The sequence below is a fragment of the Salvelinus fontinalis genome, chromosome 7 (assembly GCF_029448725.1).
Source record: "Salvelinus fontinalis isolate EN_2023a chromosome 7, ASM2944872v1, whole genome shotgun sequence".
NCBI lineage: Eukaryota > Metazoa > Chordata > Actinopteri > Salmoniformes > Salmonidae > Salvelinus > Salvelinus fontinalis.
The window spans coordinates 33,397,036-33,410,038 of NC_074671.1; the positions used below are offsets into that span (position 1 = coordinate 33,397,036).

General features: G+C 43.7%; 1 protein-coding gene across 3 annotated transcripts in view; it reads right to left on the reverse strand.

Annotated features, from left to right (window-relative positions):
- ptprn2 (protein tyrosine phosphatase receptor type N2) overlaps nt 1–13,003 on the reverse strand; it is a 290,147-nt gene that overhangs the window by 18,273 nt on the left and 258,871 nt on the right. For all 3 annotated transcript variants that reach the window (XR_008760159.1, XM_055929231.1, XM_055929230.1), the window contains exons 14-16: nt 7,636–7,783; nt 7,345–7,418; nt 3,031–3,108 (exon numbers count right to left, since the gene is read on the reverse strand). Coding sequence is in view for 2 of the 3 variants with exons in the window: in XM_055929231.1 (XP_055785206.1) it covers nt 3,031–3,108; nt 7,345–7,418; nt 7,636–7,783 (300 nt within the window). In the remaining variant the exon portion in view is untranslated. The remainder of the gene's footprint in view (nt 1–3,030; nt 3,109–7,344; nt 7,419–7,635; nt 7,784–13,003) is intronic.

Sequence of the window (13,003 nt, forward strand, 5' to 3'; positions counted from 1 at the left end):
TTATCACAATGTTATGTCTCCTTGGAAGGTAGAAAGGCCCAGTGCGGCCATTAGGAAGAAACAGTGGTTTTATGAGAGCAATAAAAAGTACAATGGTCCTGCCTATAAACTAATGACAAAAAAAGGTGTTATCTAGAACCTATAAGGTTTCTTCGATTGTCCCCATAGGAGAACCCTTTGAAGAGCCCTTTTGGTTCGAGGTAGAACCCTTTTGGTTCAATGTAGAACCCTTTCCACAGAAGGTTCTACATGGGACCAAAAAGGATTCTACTTGGAACCAAAAAGGGTCCTCCTATGTTGACAGCCGAATAACCTTTTTGGAACCTTTTTTTACTAAGAGTGTAAAATAAACAAATTAATTGAATTAATACTTTTAATTTAATTAACTTCGAAAGTAATTTAGTGATTAGACATCCCCACTCCATTATTGAGCACACAAGCAGAGAATAAAAAGAGAACCAAGTCAAAATCTCTGTTTGGGAGCTCTTTGAACCCTCACTGTGACTGGCTTATTCCCTGAACTCTAAGGAGAGAACAGAGGGGGAGAGAGAGAGTAGAGGGGGAGAGAGAGGGGAGGGGGAGCGAGAGAGTAGAGGAGGATAAGAGAGAGAGAGAATAGCAGGGGGGAGAGAGGGGAGGGGGAGCGAGAGACAAGAGGAGGATAAGAGAGGGAGAAAGCGAGAGAGAGAGAGAATAGCAGGGGGGAGAGAGGGGAGGGGGAGCGAGAGACAAGAGGGAGGATAAGAGAGGGAGAAAGAGAGAGAGAATAGCAGGGGGGAGAGAGGGGAGGGGGAGCGAGAGACAAGAGGAGGATAAGAGAGGGAGAAAGAGAGAGAGAGAATAGCAGGGGGGAGAGAGGGGAGGGGGAGCGAGAGACAAGAGGGAGGATAAGAGAGGGAGAAAGAGAGAGAGAGAGAGAGAGAATAGCAGGGGGGAGAGAGAGAGAGCGGAGAGGGTGAGGCCATGGTTGAGCAGAGGTAATGGAAAGGAGGGAAGGTGGAGGGCTGGGGGTACGAGGGTACGTGGTGAGGGAAAGGCGGGTGGGAGGGAGGAAGGGGAGGATTAGAGAGAGCTGCAGGAGCCCAGTGCGGATTAGACAGACCAAAGCTAAAGACTCCTCGTCTCCTGCACCTCTTTTAGTTTATTTGGAAATAGTTTTTAAGTACATTCAAGGCCAATGTAACAATATTGAAAGTTGAAAGACTCATTATTTATTGCAATCTTTTAAAGTCCATCTCTCTGGGTATACTGTAGTTTTGATTTTCAATTATTTGCAAGTTACGATAAGCTAGTTTTAGTGTAAACTAAGCCAAATATTCAGCTGTAAATTGTTTGAATTAGATTTGGATAATGGATATGTTGTTTATTCACTTGATGAAATAACGAACAAACAAACAAGAAAACAATAAGCAACTTTTTCACGAGGTGCTTAAAAGTGTGACATTAAAGAGTAACAACAGCACATTAACAAAAGCCCATTCAAAATGGTGTATTCAATCAAGGTGCACTTTTCAAACAAAGGGAACCGTAATGGCTTGATAAAAGCATAATTGCTGTGTTACAAACCAACCATCTAACCTGACACCACTCACACACACAAATGCACGCATTCGCACACCGCACACACACACACACACACACACACACACACACACACACACACACACACACACACACACACACACACACACACACACACACACACACACACACACACACACACACACACACACACAATTTGCGTCAGAAAAACACCATTAACAAGCATCTCTTTTAAAATGACATCTGCCTTCTCAATAATGAAAACCTTTCCTTCTGTGTGGCATTACATGAATACAGGCTACATAATGACATGCACGGACCTACTGTCAGCGTACCTTCAGCTCAACATGGGGGAGTAAAGGAGCCAGCTGGTCTAATGGCTGCGTATCCAATGGCACCCTATTACTTATATAGTGTGCTACTTTTGACCAGTGCTCTATAAAGGGAATAGGGTGCCATTTGGTACGAAGCCTGTGCGTGTCTCTGGTCCATGCTTATATATTACAGACACAGCAGTACCACATCTGATGCATTAACTCGACTGTATGGTAGCAATGGCTCTCATAATGACTGGGGTGATTTCACATTAACGCATAATAACACCATTTGGCAACCCGGCATAAATCTGAGGCAGCAAAGCGTTGCCGGGTTGTCAGAATAGCAACAAACAAAAAAAAATTACAAATGAAATGATCCTGCAGTAAATGTACATTTCATAGTTTCATTAACCCCTGTAAGTCTAAGCCCTTAGATCGCAATATCTGGATCATTTAGCCATTTGATTTTGAATTTTGAGACCCCCTTTTACAAAGGAAACACTGAATTTGGTCTTTTCTGCTATAGCCCATAGAAACACATTGAATAACACATTCATAAATGGCAAAACAGACAGTCCAAAAATAGATCATAAGGAACAAGGTTTTGAAGCGTCTGTCCTATATCCGAGAGACATAAGAAAACTCAACAACAAAAACCAAGAGCCTGGTACTGGGTTACCTTCAAACGACACCCCTGAAGCTTGTGTGTGTCGTAGAGCAGAACAACCGACACCTGTGTGTTCGCGAAGCTCCCCCTTTCGATATTGGCGACACGTTAGCTCGTAGCTCCAACGGTTAGGCCCGGAGAGTCCGTTTGGCGAGAAGACCTCTTCAAAATGAGGACGCCCGCCGACAGAGTTCAGACGACTGCCCCAAAGCTTGTGGACGTCGTAGAGCCAAACGACCAACATTGTCGTTTTCACGACAGTCTCATGGTGGTGGTGACTCATGAGTTCGTAGCTCATACCGTTTGGGATTTACAGACGATTTCGTGACAATGGTCTTGTCAGGATCGTCTCTTGTGTCGAGGAAAAGCCGCTTTCACCAGCCACATGTTTTAAGCAACAGACGCAAACTTCATATCACCACAAGAAACAGCAAGTCTCGAGCATAAACCCACAGGGAGCTATTCAGTATTCAAACTGACGTCACCGATCATTTTATGGGTTACCTGCCAGAAGTCAGCCACGGTGGAGGGTAGAGGGCCTTGTGAAGAGATGTACATGGGGTTCCTCGGGTCATGGTCCATCTGGGAAAAGACGGGAAGAAGAACAAGAGTTGTGTGTGAAAACTGGGTGACCTCTACAGTGGAAAGGGACAAGAACATACTGCCTGGTTGCGTACCAAATGGCACCATTTGGAACACAACCCTGTCTCTACAGTTAGAGCTAGCTTATCAAGACAGTGAAACAGCAGTCCATGCATTCTCTCTGAGGAGCTACGGGTTGTACTCCCTCCCACCTAGTCTCCTCTACGGCCGCCCGGGTCTCCGTTTTTGTTTTCACATTTACTTCTTCACTCCGTTCATTTCTCTCACTCTCGCCCCCCTCTGTTACCTTTCCCCCCTCTCTATCCTCCAGGCATGGCTATTCTTTAATGCCTCTGATTAGAGGAAGACCATGTTCAAAGGAAATTACATTGCCTCTCCAACATATTATTGATGCTAGTCAGAGAATGTCACAGAGGCCTATAGAAGAGGCGCTCGGGGTGTCTCTCTCTCTCTCTCTCTGTGTGTGTGTGTGTGTGTGTGTGTGTGTGTGTGTGTGTGTGTGTGTGTGTGTGTGTGTGTGTGTGTGTGTGTGTGTGTGTGTGTGTGTGTGTGTGTGTGTGTGTGTGTGTGTGCGCATGTGCGTGTATGGGTGTGGAGTGTTGGCATGCAGAACCTGGAGATACAGAGGGTGGAGGAAAAGATAGAAGGAGTTCTGCAATTGCCCCTGAAGCTCTGTTTTATATTAAAGATCCAACATAATGGGCTTGATACCAGCTCTACATTCAGCTCCACCGAACAAGACCCTGGCCTTTACCGACTGTCTATTCATATTAGTCTGGGAAAGCCAATGAACAAAGGGGAGACTACTAACGTTTACAAAATATCTGATATTTACAAGACAAATTGCACATGAGCATTAGTCATGGCTATTGTTAAAAGGAGAAGAAGAATAGAGAAGACATGAGTAAACCCTTTGGAATTTAGGCTATTTTGTAACACAGACAAAGCCATTGTTTCATTACAGAAGATAGTTTTTTTTTTTTATATTCGGCTGATTATAGTCTGGTTATTTTGGTGAGACCATCAGTCAAACACACTTCAAGCACCATGAATGGGTAATGATGGGGTGCAACAGAATTTGTATTCCCCAAATAAACACTTTGGTTTCCATTTAAGGTGGGCAGCCTGCGCTAACCAGAGCTAACCAGCTGAATCAGTGCACTTCAGTTCATTGGGCATTTGTACTTTATGGGCTCCGTTTTGCAATGTGCCAAAAAACATGGTTGTTCTGTATTTTTTGAGGTAAACATGGTATTACGGTATATTTTTCCACAGTCCGAGTTCTGTTTTGTATGAAATGAATCATAGCCCTTGTATGTTCCCATGCCTTCATACTGCAAAGGTTCATACAATACAACAGTTGCATTCAATAGTCTTGCATTGAGATAAGTATATATCTTAATATAGAGAAGAAGGAAGGGATAAACCTTTGTGTTACACAGAAATCAGTCCTGAATCTCCACTGGATGACACTCCAATGACTGACATCCACACCCATTACTATGGAAATGGATGCAATTGTGTAGCACTTACAGGGAGCCATTTAGGGCTGGAGCAATAACAGAGAGGAGACAGAGGCTGAGTCCATAAAGGCACCCTATTCCCTGTATAGTACACTACTTTTGACCAGGGCCCATATGGCTCTAGTCAAAAGTAGTGCACTATATAAGGATAGGGTGCTATTTGGGATGCCCCCAGATAATAATACCAGGATCTGCTGTAAGAGACACAGTAGATTGTCTTAATGGACGTCTTATCTTCTTTTATGAACTTCTTTCTTTATGAGATTTCATAGTAGTTATATTAGCACCGACTAGGGGAGATGATTATATAGGTTAAACTAAATTCTAATCACTTTGACTACAGATGTGAAGCATAAGATATGGAAACGTATACCTGCTATACTCAACCATAATATGACGCTAGCTAGCATGGTCCATTAAAATGCACCTGGCTTTACAAATACATTTTGTGAGATCACCTGGAATTCCTGTTGCCGAGCCGTGTTATTTGAAATGGCATTTCTGGAGAAGAACTAAAGAAATGAATGCCCTTTCCATTCTACGCGCTAACGCCTCAGTTAGATAGCGGTGCTTTGTTAGCATCACACTCTCCTGCCTAGTTGAAATTCCACAGATAGCTTTTTCTTTTTTTTTTTTAAATATCCTGACAGAAATGAAAGACTTGATGCTAAAAGCTAGAGGCTCCAGCTCCCTGTTGGGCAATCTCAAGGACACAGACATACAGTAGCTATGCGCTGCCTGACATCACTGTATGAATACTAAAGGCGGCACATGAAAAGATGGCCTCCGTATTTCAGCTTCTCTCCTGCTCTTCTCTCTCTGTTGGTGGGAAAGCTAGATAGACCTTGGGAAAACAGCATCTTTACCAAATAAAAGCTGTTTGGTTTGAGGTAAAAAAAAAAAAAAAACGAACAAAATATTCTAATCTTATTAAATATTTAAACAATTATTCCCTTGTAGCGCACTACTTTTGCCCAGGGCCCATAGGGCTCTGGTTAAAAGTAGTGCTATTTAGGGAATAGAGTGCAATTTAGAACGCAGAACACTGTGTGCTGGATTCCTTTCAGCTAAACCTCACACCAATGACATTGTACATTGTGGGTGCCCAATCGTCTGTTGACCTGAGCTGAAGAGGTTTGGAGGAGCATCGGGGCATAATGGGTGTCTAAGGTAATTTTTTGTGCCACCCCTCCATGACTGTGGGGGTAGAGAGGATGCCCCCCCTTACCACCCCATTACCACTCGAACCCGGCATTCCAAGAAAAAGATGACAAATGATTTACTTGTGGGCCATTTCCCTTGGGCTAATGAGGAGGAAGAGGGTGTGTTGACAGATGTAATTATGGTAGTTTCGCAGGGCTCAGCCAGGGGTCCTGTTGTGGCGTAATTACCATGCTTTCATCCGTACAGCGCTGGATCACTGATTACTGTGTCTACTCCGCTCTGCTCTGCACCAAGCACAGCATAACCCACTCTGACTACTAATAGCAACACGGAGGAGTGGAGAAACGACTCCAAAGGACAACTCCACTTGTCATTTAATTGTTTCCCACTTTGAAAGGAAACGCAAATACAGGGAAGAGATCATTTGGTTTGACGTTCTAATATTGGAGAGATGGAGATGGATCATTACAGATCTTGAAAGGACAATCTTGTGGAAGTTGTTCTTATCAAACAGAGATAGAAATAGGGAGGAGAGCGATGAGATTCAGCCCAACGACAACACGGATATGTAGAAGTCGATTTTATACTATGGCTTCAGAAGCAGTAATACATATAGATTGTTATAATGAAAGGATGATATCACTATATCTTAACATTTGACGAATACATTAAAATGCATGAAATACAATAAATACACGCGGTCAACAGTGCTTGACTTGGTCTGAAATAGGTGCCAGTAATCATTTTTTGGTGCCGGTAGACAGCAAATTCTCCAGTGTAAAAAAATCATTAAAAAAACACCGAGAGTGTCAAATCAACACTGAAAGCGTTGAGTCTGTGGACCCATATAGACACCGTAACAGTGTTAAATGAACACACTGCTTATTGTAAAGCCTTATTAAAATCTTTCCCAGAATGCCACCCGTGACAGCTCCGGTGAGCTCCTGCCCAAGTCAAGCACTGGTGTTCAAACTTCCAGATGTCCTGTTAGGTGGTATACAGTAATAGGCTTTTAGTCCATCTCTCCAAAGAGTTTTCCCTGCTGTATTTGAAATGCATAGTGTCCTATTCTTTTTCAACGGAATCCATCTCTAGCAGCCTCTGGGGAAATCAGAACTGGCATTTACTATGAAATGTTTTTTCGTTTTTTTTTTTTTAAATACAGGAATATAACCCTGAACTTTTCTGATATTTGAGCTTTGTTCTGGGGACACATTATTGAGTCTAAATAATAATACACCCATTGTTCTGGAAAGAGTACATTAAAACAGAGCTGTTATCTCAAGAGAGCAGCCATTTCAAAACAGAGAAGGTGACAAACTATTATTTCACAAGACACGGCAAATTCATTGAGGTGCAAAGTGTGGCGGAAACAAAGACAAAAGGATCAATAGGCACATTTATGACAAATCACAAAAACAAATTGAATTTCAAATCAGATCTCAACTGGTCTTTGTGTAGAGCTGCAACAATTCAGCTTAAAAGAAACATAAAGCGAAAGGAGTATGGGATGTGGACTGCTACTCACAATTGGGCTAGCATTGATGTAATCGGAGTTGCCATGGTTATTCTCGGCCTTCAAGGTTATTCTGGAATGATCATCTGTAGTAGAAATACATAACTCACCACACATTTTTTTTGCTTTTCCACGATTGAAACATTGAACTATTGATAAATGATAAGGACTAGAAAATCATTTCTTGGTCAGTTCACATGGTCATGAATAACACAGGAATAACCTAGTAATCGACTACTGAGAGATGTGGTCATACTGCGGTCAATCGTGACCACGCGGTCAGAGAGGTGTAAAACTACTCACAGACGACCACGGCGTCGGTGAGGTTCCTCTTGGTGTTGTGTTTGTCCTGGCCCACGTTACAGGCGCCGGGCTCAGCCAGGTAGCCACACATCGCCTCCCACTCCTTCTCCAGACGGTTCTTGTTCTTCAAGTGGTCCTCCATGTACGACTGAGCAGACAAAGGGGAGAGAAGCGGATGCCATTTAAAAACAACCCACATAACTAAATAACCAAACAAAAGGTAATGAACTGGAATTGGAAAGGTAATTACATACAGAAACATTTAGAGGGGAGGGATGGAGTAGGGTGCCCCCAGAATATAGAATATTTTGTGATTGTCATTCACTGTCTAGAATAGATCAAATCAAAGACAAAACAACTAATGCCTATGTTGTAGACCCACTCTCTTTCAGTGGGTCTCAAAAGCCTTCCTACCTACACACAGGAGCAGAATACTAAGCCCATGTCATCAGACAGACCAACAGACAGCTCTAGAGACATGATCAGGTACAGTATCATGGTAAATCGTCCTAAGCTTCTCCATGGTGTAAACATTAAGGGGAGGGGGGAGGGGTAAATGCATGAGGTGTTGGGACAGTAGGGACCGCCGAAAACCACTCCTCGCAATTAAGACCCCTGAAAGGCCTGTCTGCATTGGAAATACTTGGAAATACTTGGAAATACTTGGAAATACTTGGAAATACTTGACGCTTCAATCACCGTCTTTCAAACCGCTTGCACAGCCCCTGATAAGATTGTCTGCGTTTAAGCCGTCGATCGGAGAAGACAAAATTGAATTAGCTAGGGAGACAAAGGAGAAAAGAAGAAAACCAGAACACGCAGCTCCTCTCATAGACCAGGAAAGGTCTTATGGAGCTCGGAGGCTGCGGAGAAGACTCTTTTTCAGAGGAGTAGTGTTCGCCTGACGCTTGTATCAACGCTCCCTGCTCCCCACAGGGTTAAACGGTTTAGACCGTCATTGTGTTAGGCCTGCATTGTGTAAGCAATACCCAGATGTGCTCGGCTTTTATCACACATTAAAGACGGTGGAGGTGCGTTGGCTTGGGGAGGTGATGCACGGTGGTTATCTACAGCTCAGTTAAGGCTGTCAAACAACTCTCAACATGGACACAGCAGACACGCAGATATATACAGGGACATACTTTGAGATAGTACAGCACATTATGGGAAATTAGCCCCTCTAATATCCTCTCTTCCGCCATTCACTATAGGGAGAAAATATGAATGTCAAGTGATATCTCCGTCAAAAACTAGCAGATAGTTAAACATTATTATTATTATTTATTTATTTTTCCCCAATTTTGTGGTATCCAATTGTTAGTAGTTACTGTCTTGTCTCATCGCTACAACTCCGGTACGGGCTCGAGAGAGACGAAGGTCGAGAGCCATGCGTCCTCCGAAACACAACCCAACCACGCCGCACTGCTTCTTAACACAGCGCGCATCCAACCCGGAAGCCAGCCGCACCAATGTGTCGGAGGAAACACTGTACACCTAGCGACCTGGTCAGCGTGCACTGTGCCCGGCCCGCCACAGGAGTCGCTAGTGCGCGATGAGACAAGGATATCCCTACCGACCAAACCCTCTCTAACACGGGCGACGCTAGGCCAATTGTGCGTCGCCCAATGGACCTCCCGGTCGCGGCCGGCTGCGACAGAGCCTCGGCTCGATTAGCAGACAGTTTTTGACAGCAGTTTTTATTCATTTCTGAGGTTCCGGCCTGCGTCCCAAATGGCACCCTATTCCCTATTTTATTAAACCTTTACTTTATCAGGGAGTCCTAATGAGTCCAAGGTCTCTTTTACAGATGAGCCCTGAATTACAGATTATGACAGAAAATACACACATCAAAATCTAAATTCAAAATGCAAACAGAAAGAAAAACACGTTCATAAAAAACAAAGATAGTCATCAGTAAAAAGGTCCTCAATCAGCGTTCTAAATTGGCCTAGAGGCACCAAAACATCACATTTCAGAACATTCTGAAGATTGTTCCACAGACAAGGTTCAAACACACTAAAAGCTGATTTACCTAACTCAGGAATTTCCAGTTAGCCATCCCTGAGACTGGGTGCGATAACTCGTATGTCTAAAGTTTAGTAATGGATGTTAGGCACAGTGGGACTTTTTGTAAAAGGGCTTCATATATGAAAACATAGAAACGTATCAACTTACGTGACATCAAAGATGGCCGACCGACTTTCTGGTAGAGAATGTAGTGATGAGCACTAACATTGTCGCCTGTAATAAAGCGCAGTGCGCGATGATACACTGCATCTAACGGCTTTAATGTAGCGGCAGCTACGTTCATATAGATGACTTCGCCATAATCTAGGACTGATGGGAACGTCGACTGAATAATCAGCTTTCTACTACTTAGCTATTTCTATAGAAGAAACCCATTTTCATTCTCAGCTTCTTAACTAACTCATCAATATGCTTTTTAATGAGACAGCTTTTCATCTATCCAGATGCCTTGATATTACTTTTGACCAGGGCACCGGTCTAAAGTAGTGCACTATATAGGGAATGCGGTGCCATTTTGAACTCATTCTGGACCCATGTCTTGACAGTTGACTGACAGGGTGTCATGAACCCTTGACAGAGCCAGTCACATGCAGTTATCTTGACAGTGGGGAACAAGTATATTGGCCTTGTCTCAAATGGCACCATATTCCCTATATAGTGCACTGCTTTTCACCAGGGCCCATGGGGCTCTAGTCAAAAGTAGTAGACTATGTAGGGAATAACGTGCCATGTAGGATGCAGATACTGTAGCTCCACAGCATGACACCCTTCCCACTCCCCTACACAGACATACAGTATAAACTCTAGATTAGTACAGACTATACATTCAGAAGGGCTACAGAATTGCCGCCATTCAACGGCTTACTCTGCGCCTATCACAAAGCTTTGTATGTAGTGATGTAGCAGCCTGCAAGTGGATCGGATGAAGCACCGGACCACCTCCTCTTCTAGAGGCAGAGAGTGTGTGTCCTATTCTCTAGTCTACCTAGTACACTACTTTTAACCAGAGCCCTATGGGCCCTGTTCAAAAGTAGTGCACTATGTAGGGAATAGGGTGCCATTTGGAATGCAAGGTCGGAGTAACAGGGTTCAGTAAATAAGGGATTAGTGTCTGGGCTGCCAATCAAAGATGCTGAGAGGACGGGTGTCAAGGAAACACTGAGTAATCCCCCTAACAACAGCCCTCACAGGCCACATAGAGAAGCGACATTAACTCACACGGAGGAAATAAAGACACAACAGGTAACACAACGTTGCTACTGTATTGTTGCTGTCCTAAAAGTTGTGCAGGTGTGTTCCCAGAGTCCCGAACAGTAACTGACTATGAAATACTGTGTGAAGTCACAGGGGATACAATGGGAAAAGTATAAGTAGATATGAGTAGTAGGCGGCCTACTCATAATCTGAGGTCAGAGACAGCCTGGAGAGGAAGGGCATGGCAATCAGTCCTATCAATCAGGGATGGAATAAAAGGGAATAAAATCACTTATACATGATATATTTGCTGTTATAAACTGGGTGGTTCGGGCCCTGACTGCTGATTGGCTGACAGCTGCGGTATATCAGACCATATACCACGGGTATGACGAAACATTTCTTTTTACTGCTCTAATTACATTGGTAAACAGTTTATAATAGCAATAAGGCACCTCGGGGGTTTGTGGTATATGGCCAATAGGGCCTTGTCGTGCGTAAGAACAGCCCTTAGCCGTGGAATATTGGCCATATACCACACCCCCTCGTGCCTTATTGCTTAATTATCCTCTCCTGCCTTACTCCAACAAATGATTCATTTTCAATTAGATTTGACATGGAAGTAAGTCATAAAAATGATGCAATGTCGCCTTGGGCTTGCTATCGAATATTCTGAGGCAACAAATAACCATTTACGGAGGGGACATATACAGTAAGAACGGAAATGATATCAACATCACAACCATATCTACTGGACAGTATAAAAACAGTCCCCCAAAAAACTAAAACATGACTCAAAAATGGAACCACAAGGTAAAAGCAATCGGGCTGAAAGCCTGCCAGCAAGAATCACATAGCTGGTATTACTGTTCATGTCCTAAAAAGTCTGTTTGTCTTTGAGTACTGTATGTTTGAAATTGGTTACACAGTATGGACATATTGTGCATTGAAATAATCCATACACATTCTAATTTATGGTGAATAAGCGTGAGTGAGTTTTGTAGACCTTCAGCACCAGAAGGTCTACGAAAATAGGAGAGAATAAAGTCAAGGCAATAATACAGACTAACCCCAACATCGCTGACTCTGATTTTGAACCTTGGAAGTCATTAGATACATCTCACTCTACAGTACTGAATACCTGTACTAAAGTGTGAAAAGTCACTGTATATCCAGGACTAACATAATGGTATGTGGTTCATGGCTTTGAGCCAGAAATACAGATACATGATTAATAGGGCTGCGTCCTAAATTTACATGAACATTTTTGTCATTTAGCAGACGTTCTTAACCAGAGACTTACAGTGAGTGCATTCCCTCTTAAGATACACTACATGACCAGAAGTATGTGGACACCTTCTCGTCAAACATCTCACTCCAAAATAATGGACATCAATAAGCCGTTGGTCTCCCCTTTGCTTCTATTAACAGCCTCCACTCTCTCTGAAGGCTTTCCACTAGATATTGGAACATTGCTGCAGGGACTTGCTTTCATTCAGCCCCAAGAGTATTAGTGAGATCGGGCACTGATGTTGGGCGATTAGGCCTGGTTCGCAGTCGACGTTGCAATTCATCCCAAAGGTGTTCGATTGGGTTGAGGTCAGGGCTCTGTGCAGCCCAGTCAATTTCTTCCACACCGATCTCGACAAACCATTTCTGTATGGACCTCGCTTTGTGCACGGGGGCATTGTTATGCTGAAACTGGAAAGGGCTTCCCCAAACTGTTGCCACAAAGTTGGAAGCACAGAATCATCTAGAATGTAATTGTATGCTGAAGCATTAACATTTCCCTTCACTGGAACTAAGAGGCACAGCCAGAACCATGGAAAACCGGCCCAGACCGTTATCCCTCCTCCACCAAACTTTACAGTTGGCACTAAACATTGGGGCAGCTAGTGTTCTCCTGGCATCAGCCAAACCAAGATTCGTCCATCGGACTGCCAGATGGTGAAGCGGGCTTCATCACTTCAGAGAACGCGTTTCCACTGCTCCAGAGTTCAATGGCGGCGAGCTTAACACCAGTCCCGCTGATGCTTAGCATTGCGCATGGTGATCTGAGGCTTGTGTGTGGCTGCTCGGCCATGGAAACCCATTTCATAAAGCTCCCGACGAACAGTTCTTGTGCTGACGTTGCTTCCAGAGGCAG